Here is a 10,000-nt window from a genome sequence, read left to right as displayed (position 1 = left end):
AAACCTAAATAATAATATAAAAAAAAAAAACACACAAAACTAATAAAATGACAAATGCACATAATGAAATGACTAAAACTTAAACTAAATATAACATGTAAACTAAAATTGTTGAAATAAAAGCTATATTACTAAAACTAATATAAAAACTAAAATAGACACTTAAATATATGAATCATATCAGATGTTTTTACCGGTTTGTAAGACTATAGTGACTGTGTTTAATTTCGCATTATTAAAGCTCTTGGCGATGCGAGTGTATTGAAGCGCTTATGACTGAGAATAACTCATGATAAAGATGCGGTTCATCGATTATGAGGAAAAAAATATTTTATTTGATAGTTTTGCTATTGATTAAAGTAAGCAGGGGGGCAACCGTACGGACCCGGGGTTCATTTATAAAACTGTGCGTAGGATCTCACTGAAAGTGTTCGTGTGCCCGAAAGCCAGAATGGCGTACGCTAAATAATGTTCAGAGTTATAAAGCGTGTGAACGCCAGAACCTGCGCAAGATTCCCAGCCCAGTCAGAGGAAGATTGTGTTCACATGCGTCTCCTCCCGAAGTAACCATATATGAGCTTACAGCGCCTCGTTTACTATATCCTCATCTGCATATCATTTGCATGTTCATCCACGTGATCCATGTTTAACAGTACAAGACATCAGGAAAATATGAGATACGGATGTGCATCACATTACAGTGATAAAAAAATCATCCGTGATTTTTGTGATCCGTTGCACCACTAATAGTGAGGAATGAAGAGTGTTTCCTCTTCCGACCGCTGTGATGTTGCGATGTGTTTGAGAATCGAGATCTTATGTGCGTGATGATGTGTTCAGGTTGGAAAAGGACTTCTTGACCACGAAAACTGATCTGATTGGTCAGCTGGATCAGGAGAAGGCTGCGTCTGCTGAGCTGATTGGTCAGTTAGAGCAAGAGAGGGCGGAGTCAGTTAAGCTGTCAGTCAAACTGCAGGAGCTGGAGAGAGTGTGCTCAGAGAGACAACAGGAACACATCCGGGTAAACACTCGTGTCTCTAACATGCCAATATACAGTCAAACCAAACATTATTCAGACAGAGTTTTTCACTAGTGTGATCAGGACACTATAGTGCATTTCTGTAAGTGAGGAGAGCAGAATAAAGTAAACTGACATATTACACCCAAATATTCTTCATACAGAGACTACCAGTGACAATTGGGACCAAAACTGATTGGGACACTTTGAGCTGATCATGTTTTGCTGAAGTGTGTTTTCTTTAATTGCTAATGCTCTTTTCACACACAGACTGAACACAATGAAGCATTGCTTGGTGATTGGTTGAGCTAAACTGGTATTATCTAATAGTGTAGTTAAATTTAACAGATATTCAACATAATTCATGTGTGAGACAGTCTAACAGAAGGACGGACAAAACCAGTCAAATATCAGCTGAGTTCTGCTCAGATTTCATCACCATTCTCTAAACTATAGCGAATAAACTGAGATAATGTGAGAAATGCTGAAGGAGTGTGAATATAGTTTGGTTTGACTGTGTGTCTCATTTATTCTCTTCTATTAGTCTCTCGCGTTTCTTACATCGGCGACGTGCCAATTATCATTTTTTGCAATTTGATTTAATGTATTATACTGCAGTTTCAAATAATAACCAGCCAAACCACTTTCCCCCCTCATTGTGCGTGTGTGTGTGTGTGTGTGTGTGTGTGTGTGTGTGTTTTAGGTGCAGGAGTCGTATGACAGTGTGCTGAGTGATCTTGATCAGGTGGTACACCAGTATCAACAGCAGGGGGCGACACACACTTACAACACAGGTCAGTGAACAGGACACACACACACACACACACACACTGAGATCGGATGACGTACGCCACTGCTACTGAATCCACACTGAGCTGATCTGAGTGATGTCACGGCTGTCTTCTGTAGAGCTGATCTACAGCTGAAATTCAATTTGTTTCATAATTGATGAACTTGCCAAAATTAACACCAGTGTTAAAGAAATACTCAGCAATGGTGTCGACTTATGAACTTACACATGGTTTGTCTTAAAGCGAACATATAAACAACATTAAAAGCTGGATTTCTCCACAGGGGGACTTTAAGAGAAAGTGAAGATGGGTGTTTTACAGGATATGTTGTTGAAAGCGTTAAACAAACTAAGAGATCCTTAGATCGGAGAAGTAGTAAAATAACGCATTACTTCCCCTAAAGCAACTATATAACCGAGTTATTTTTAGGAAGTAGCTCAATATTGTAACGCATTACTTTTAAAAGTAACTTTCCCCAGCGCTGATGAACACTGTTATCTTCCTGTTTGCTACTATGAAGCAGTCTGCACTGTGTAAGTGTGTGTGTGTTGTAGGGGAGGGATGTAAACACAACGCTTCTGCTCTGATGGACGTGTTGCAGCGAACGCTACACAACTACAGAACACAGGTACAACACACACACACACACACACACCATAAATCTGCTTTAAAGTCTTGTGCTAGTGCAAACTATACTGCGCATTTAAAGCACTGAAGGGATTAGCCGCGCACGTTCTGATGAAGACTTCGCTGGACGGTGTCCTTGAACACAGTGAGCTCATAAACTGTGTGTGGCTGATGTCGAGCTCACACATGAACAATGCAAACGTTTAAGTGTTTTCCGCTGACGTCTCAGCCCGGGCTGGAATAAGGCATGTGTGACGGACACTGCAGATCCCTGCTAACTTCAGTCAGTACATGCACTTTATAGTGTTTATTTGTTGCACTTTCTCTCTGTGCATCTGTAGACTTCAGCTACGACACACACATCTCTAAAGGCTGTGTTTATAAAAGAGCTTTTCCTCCACTTCAGTGACACTTACACACAACAAAAATGACATATTACATATATTTTTACCGAGGGGTTTGTTCATATATCACTCTCTCTAGTTTATCTGACATTTTATTCCTACAAAACACGGTGAAAATGTATTGTTCTCGGCTTCTAATAGTATTTTTTTATTTACGGAGTGATGAAAAGAGAGATCCAGAATCCCCTCGACTAAATCCTTTAATATGTCAACAAAATCAAACCAGAATTTTTATCCAATATTCAGATTTATGTTCTGGAAATGTATGTAAATAAGTGCATATTTAATTATATAATGCATCATTTGCATATTTAAACAACATTTCAGAATTTTTTTAATACAAAAACATTATGATATGTAAATAATCAGCTGTGTCTGCCTGTGTGCGTGTGTGTGTGTGTGAGCGCAGTCGCAGGAGTCTGTGATAGTGATGCAGAAGCTGAATGACGAGATCAGACAAAAGGATGAAACGATCACGGATCTCCAGATGAACCTCCAGGTGTGTGTGTGTGTGTGTGTCGTTGTTCTGATGATGAACTGAGATGATGTTGAGTCTGATGAGATGATGGTCTTTCTTCTGCCTGTGTTGCAGGAGTGTGAGGCTCGCGGTGTGTGTGTGACTGAGGAGGCGAAGCGTCTGCGTGCCTGTGTCTCAGACGCTGCCGGCGAACTGCGCAGACTCTCTCAGCAGCTTCAGGAGGAGAAAGCTCAACACACACACACACGCACACAGATGAACACACTGCGACAGCAGCATCACAGCGACTGCCAGGTACCAACACTAACACAAGCTTTGTTACTTGAAATAAAATAAATATTAACTGAAATATATAAAAGTAAATAAGCACTGTCAGGTTCACACACTTACACTCAGTGTTTGTTCCTTCTTTAGGATTTAATCGGCTCATAAAGTGTTTTTATTGTTGTGTTTAGGAGAAACTGGCGTTCCTGCACACACTCTATCAGCGTATGCTCGCCGGGTGTGTGCTGGTGACGCCGCCGCACTGCATGCTGGGTAGCTTCTCGTGGGCGGAGCTTAGTGCGCTGGTGCAGGAGCACATGGACACGCTGACCTCTGACCTCTCCGCAGCCAATCAGAAGGTGAGCAGGGGCTTGTGGGAAAGGTGTGTTGTAGATGTTGTTACAGTCCTGATGTCTGAGAGGTTGTGTGTGTGTCAGGTGTCGTGTCTGGAGAGTGTGTGTGAGGGGAAGTCGGCAGCGCTGGAGAGTGTGAGCGCACAGATGAGACAGAGAGAGGAGAGCTGGGTCAAACAGAGAGAAGATCTCCACACGCAACACACACACCTCATCCACCAGCTGCAGCTGAAAACACAGGTACACACACTCTCACTGTCACTGATTTACTACTCAACTAAAATGTCTATCAGTGGTTACTTTTTCACATCTGGCCTTCAAAAGTTTAGACTTTATAGAGCCCATTTTGTGCCTCTTCTCAAAGTCGTGATGATGTGGTAAGGTAAATATAAAATATAAAACCTAAAAAAATAGGTTTAAAGGTAAATATAACAAAAAAATTGCATTTAAAAATATTATCAAAATGAAATGAAATAAGCTTTCTGGACAAAAAAAAAAAGAAGTATAATTTTAGGGCTTTGGGTGTTGGGGTAATGATGTGTTTAAAGCTACACTGTGTGATTTTTACCCCCATCTAGCGGTGAAATTGTATATGACTACCCAGTGAATATTAGTTTCTGTTCCTCTCAATTCCGAGGGCGTTTTAACTCCTACGGTGGCCGTATTATTCCAAGATTAACATGGCTTCCAGTTATCGACTTCATCCATGACAATAATAAACAATAATACGTCTAAAATGAATAAAACTACAGGACAGATGTCAGGAGGTAAACGTCACCCTTGGAATCGGCTATCCCAGCATAATCAGATTAGGCTAACGTTACAATGTGTACAAAGTAAAAGCAATTAAAAATAACTAAAATTTACAGTGTCCTTTTTTTATATAGCTTAAAAAATTGCGCCTTTAAAACTATTCATCACCTGTGATCCGTCGCAGCACAGATTTATGTTACAAGGTAAACAATACTTTTTCACCATTGACGCGAGGATGAAGTTATACTAGAGGTCGTTCTGGCGTTATATGGTTAGACAAGCAACTATAAAACTTTGAATTTACACAAATGAATTACAACAGGCTGAATTACCTGTCGAGAAGAAAGCAGGCAACCTCGGCGTCCGTTTTCTCCTCATGAGCTCTTTCCATCTGGGAAAAGTTACTCCAATATTGACTATGGTCTTGTTGATTTGTCTGTCGCGTTGACGTTTTAATTCTCTCTTTCAATTGTGAGTACGCACACACACACACACACACTATCTTTCAAATCTGCCGGCACTCGCGAGCTCGCGAGTAATCTCCCCCTCGCATTCGTCACGGTGTCACTGAGTGAAAAACACAAAAGGCGAAGCTTGAATTTACAGGCATGTCCCTCTTTGGCTAATGTAGTTTCAAGATGGAGGGGCAACATGGCGACCGGCATTCGAACCCCTCACCCGTATGTACTTTCAATGGCAGATTATAAACTTAAGAGAATACTTTATTACTTGAAAGAAGTAAATATACATTAATGAGCACATATATTTTTGAAAGAACTAAGTGTTTTTTGCTAAGAATCAACTAAAAAAGTTACACAGTGTAGCTTTAAATGATGTGTTCGTTCCCGGAAGAAACTCAAGATACAATGGAGGCGTTCAGGAGTTCAGAAACACTGATATAGAGAAGAACTCCCACTGCATTATCTTAAAATTACTACAAATAAAAACTATAATACTGTCCCTCTATCTCTGCAGGATCTCCGTGTTCAGCTGGAGCAGTCAGAGGGGCGTGTCCACTCTCTGGAGCGCGCTCAGTCCGAGCAGAGACAGGAAGTGATGCGTCTGTGTGCGGCGTGCGGGCTGCTAGCGGGGTGTGTGTGCGCGCTGCGGAGGCAGGTGTGTTTGCTGGCGTGGCAGAAGCTCGTGCTGCAGGAGCGAGTGAGTGACGCGGACGCCATGAAGACTGAGGTCATGAAGCTCCTGCAGGCGCTCGGCGAGCCCGGGGTCAAAGGTCGTGGCAGGTTTCGGCGCTACGCCATCGCTGTGCTAGCGGCCGGGCGTCTGCGCGCTCTGGGACGCGGCTCCGGCGTGATGTTCAGGGTGGCGGTGGGCGTCGGGCCGCAGGTGTGTGTGCGCGAGGTGTGTGTGAGAGAGGAGGAGGAGGAGGACAGGGTGATGAAGACGCTCACGTCCGCTCCACTGATCGAGCTCGTGCACACGTGCATGGAGGAAGTCCAGGAGGAAATCAGCAGAACCAGTGAGAAACACACACACACCCAACTGATGCACCGATGTATCGCTTTCGGCCGAATAAAGCTGTTACTGTCGCTTTCGGCCGAATAAAGCTGTTACTGTCGCTATCGGCCGAATAAAGCTGTTACTGTCGCCGTCGGCCGAATAAAGCTGTTACTGTCGCTGTCGGCCGAATAAAGCTGTTACTGTCGCCGTCGGCCGATTAAAGCTGTTACTGTCGCTGTCGGCCGAATAAAGCTGTTACTGTCGCCGTCGGCCGATTAAAGCTGTTACTGTCGCTGTCGGCCGATTAAAGCTGTTACTGTCGCCGTCGGCCGAATAAAGCTGTTACTGTCGCTGTCGGCCGAATAAAGCTGTTACTGTCGCTATCGGGCGAATAAAGCTGTTACTGTCGCTGTCGGCCGATTAAAGCTGTTACTGTCGCTATCGGGCGAATAAAGCTGTTACTGTCGCTATCGGCCGAATAAAGCTGTTACTGTCGCTTTCGGCCGATTAAAGCTGTTACTGTCGCCGTCGGCCGATTAAAGCTGTTACTGTCGCCGTCGGCCGAATAAAGCTGTTACTGTCGCTGTCGGCCGAATAAAGCTGTTACTGTCGCTATCGGCCGAATAAAGCTGTTACTGTCGCCGTCGGCCGAATAAAGCTGTTACTGTCGCTATCGGCCGATTAAAGCTGTTACTGTCGCCGTCGGACGAATAAAGCTGTTACTGTCGCTGTCGGCCGAATAAAGCTGTTACTGTCGCTATCGGCCGAATAAAGCTGTTACTGCCGCCGTCGGCCGAATAAAGCTGTTACTGTCGCCGTCGGCCGAATAAAGCTGTTACTGTCGCCGTCGGCCGAATAAAGCTGTTACTGTCGCTGTCGGCCGATTAAAGCTGTTACTGTCGCTGTCGGCCGAATAAAGCTGTTACTGTCGCTGTCGGCCGAATAAAGCTGTTACTGTCGCTATCGGCCGATTAAAGCTGTTACTGTCGCCGTCGGCCGAATAAAGCTGTTACTGTCGCTGTCGGCCGAATAAAGCTGTTACTGTCGCTATCGGCCGAATAAAGCTGTTACTGCCGCCGTCGGCCGAATAAAGCTGTTACTGTCGCCGTCGGCCGAATAAAGCTGTTACTGTCGCCGTCGGCCGAATAAAGCTGTTACTGTCGCTGTCGGCCGATTAAAGCTGTTACTGTCGCTGTCGGCCGAATAAAGCTGTTACTGTCGCTATCGGGCGAATAAAGCTGTTACTGTCGCTGTCGGCCGAATAAAGCTGTTACTGTCGCTATCGGGCGAATAAAGCTGTTACTGTCGCTGTCGGCCGAATAAAGCTGTTACTGTCGCTGTCGGCCGAATAAAGCTGTTACTGTCGCTGTCGGCCGAATAAAGCTGTTACTGTCGCTATCGGGCGAATAAAGCTGTTACTGTCGCTATCGGCCGAATAAAGCTGTTACTGTCGCTATCGGCCGAATAAAGCTGTTACTGTCGCTGTCGGCCGAATAAAGCTGTTACTGTCGCTGTCGGCCGAATAAAGCTGTTACTGTCGCTTTCGGCCGATTAAAGCTGTTACTGTCGCCGTCGGCCGAATAAAGCTGTTACTGTCGCCGTCGGCCGAATAAAGCTGTTACTGTCGCCGTCGGCCGAATAAAGCTGTTACTGTCGCCGTCGGCCGAATAAAGCTGTTACTGTCGCCGCCGGCCGAATAAAGCTGTTACTGTCGCTGTCGGCCGATTAAAGCTGTTACTGTCGCCGTCGGCCGAATAAAGCTGTTACTGTCGCCGTCGGCCGAATAAAGCTGTTACTGTCGCTTTCGGCCGAATAAAGCTGTTACTGTCGCTTTCGGCCGAATAAAGCTGTTACTGTCGCTGTCGGCCGAATAAAGCTGTTACTGTCGCCGTCGGCCGAATAAAGCTGTTACTGTCGCCGTCGGCCGAATAAAGCTGTTACTGTCGCTTTCGGCCGAATAAAGCTGTTACTGTCGCTATCGGCCGATTAAAGCTGTTACTGTCGCTTTCGGCCGATTAAAGCTGTTACTGTCGCCGTCGGCCGAATAAAGCTGTTACTGTCGCCGTCGGCCGAATAAAGCTGTTACTGTCGCTGTCGGCCGAATAAAGCTGTTACTGTCGCTTTCGGCCGAATAAAGCTGTTACTGTCGCTTTCGGCCGAATAAAGCTGTTACTGTCGCCGTCGGCCGAATAAAGCTGTTACTGTCGCCGTCGGCCGAATAAAGCTGTTACTGTCGCTGTCGGCCGAATAAAGCTGTTACTGTCGCCGTCGGCCGAATAAAGCTGTTACTGTCGCCGTCGGCCGAATAAAGCTGTTACTGTCGCCGTCGGCCGAATAAAGCTGTTACTGTCGCTTTCGGCCGAATAAAGCTGTTACTGTCGCTTTCGGCCGAATAAAGCTGTTACTGTCGCCGTCGGCCGAATAAAGCTGTTACTGTCGCCGTCGGCCGAATAAAGCTGTTACTGTCGCCGTCGGCCGAATAAAGCTGTTACTGTCGCCGTCGGCCGAATAAAGCTGTTACTGTCGCCGTCGGCCGAATAAAGCTGTTACTGTCGCCGTCGGCCGAATAAAGCTGTTACTGTCGCTGTCGGCCGAATAAAGCTGTTACTGTCGCTTTCGGCCGAATAAAGCTGTTACTGTCGCCGTCGGCCGAATAAAGCTGTTACTGTCGCCGTCGGCCGAATAAAGCTGTTACTGTCGCCGTCGGCCGAATAAAGCTGTTACTGTCGCTTTCGGCCGAATAAAGCTGTTACTGTCGCTTTCGGCCGATTAAAGCTGTTACTGTCGCTTTCGGCCGATTAAAGCTGTTACTGTCGCCGTCGGCCGAATAAAGCTGTTACTGTCGCTGTCGGCCGAATAAAGCTGTTACTGTCGCTGTCGGCCGAATAAAGCTGTTACTGTCGCTTTCGGCCGAATAAAGCTGTTACTGTCGCTTTCGGCCGAATAAAGCTGTTACTGTCGCTGTCGGCCGAATAAAGCTGTTACTGTCGCCGTCGGCCGAATAAAGCTGTTACTGTCGCTGTCGGCCGAATAAAGCTGTTACTGTCGCTTTCGGCCGAATAAAGCTGTTACTGTCGCTTTCGGCCGAATAAAGCTGTTACTGTCGCCGTCGGCCGAATAAAGCTGTTACTGTCGCCGTCGGCCGAATAAAGCTGTTACTGTCGCTGTCGGCCGAATAAAGCTGTTACTGTCGCCGTCGGCCGAATAAAGCTGTTACTGTCGCCGTCGGCCGAATAAAGCTGTTACTGTCGCCGTCGGCCGAATAAAGCTGTTACTGTCGCTGTCGGCCGAATAAAGCTGTTACTGTCGCTGTCGGCCGAATAAAGCTGTTACTGTCGCCGTCGGCCGAATAAAGCTGTTACTGTCGCCGTCGGCCGAATAAAGCTGTTACTGTCGCCGTCGGCCGAATAAAGCTGTTACTGTCGCTTTCGGCCGAATAAAGCTGTTACTGTCGCTTTCGGCCGATTAAAGCTGTTACTGTCGCCGTCGGCCGAATAAAGCTGTTACTGTCGCCGTCGGCCGAATAAAGCTGTTACTGTCGCTGTCGGCCGAATAAAGCTGTTACTGTCGCTTTCGGCCGAATAAAGCTGTTACTGTCGCCGTCGGCCGAATAAAGCTGTTACTGTCGCCGTCGGCCGAATAAAGCTGTTACTGTCGCCGTCGGCCGAATAAAGCTGTTACTGTCGCTGTCGGCCGAATAAAGCTGTTACTGTCGCTGTCGGCCGAATAAAGCTGTTACTGTCGCTGTCGGCCGAATAAAGCTGTTACTGTCGCTGTCGGCCGAATAAAGCTGTTACTGTCGCTATCGGGCGAATAAAGCTGTTACTGTCGCTGTCGGCCGAATAAAGCTGTTA

The 10,000-nt window shown here is 46.1% G+C and overlaps 1 protein-coding gene across 2 annotated transcripts in view; it reads left to right on the top strand.

Moving 5' to 3' along the window:
* The window catches only part of ccdc171 (coiled-coil domain containing 171), a 26,816-nt gene that overhangs the window by 8,548 nt on the left and 8,268 nt on the right, over positions 1-10,000 (top strand). For both annotated transcript variants that reach the window (XM_079848758.1, XM_079848757.1), the window contains exons 9-16: positions 841-1,021; positions 1,722-1,812; positions 2,364-2,437; positions 3,250-3,339; positions 3,433-3,612; positions 3,774-3,941; positions 4,020-4,175; positions 5,664-6,165. In XM_079848758.1, the coding sequence (XP_079704884.1) occupies positions 841-1,021; positions 1,722-1,812; positions 2,364-2,437; positions 3,250-3,339; positions 3,433-3,612; positions 3,774-3,941; positions 4,020-4,175; positions 5,664-6,165 (1,442 nt within the window). The remainder of the gene's footprint in view (positions 1-840; positions 1,022-1,721; positions 1,813-2,363; positions 2,438-3,249; positions 3,340-3,432; positions 3,613-3,773; positions 3,942-4,019; positions 4,176-5,663; positions 6,166-10,000) is intronic.

The sequence above is a fragment of the Squalius cephalus genome (genome assembly GCF_949319135.1).
Source record: "Squalius cephalus genome assembly, chromosome: 18".
NCBI lineage: Eukaryota > Metazoa > Chordata > Actinopteri > Cypriniformes > Leuciscidae > Squalius > Squalius cephalus.
Note: the sequence above shows the minus strand (reverse complement) of the source record. Positions and strands in the feature narration are given on the sequence as shown.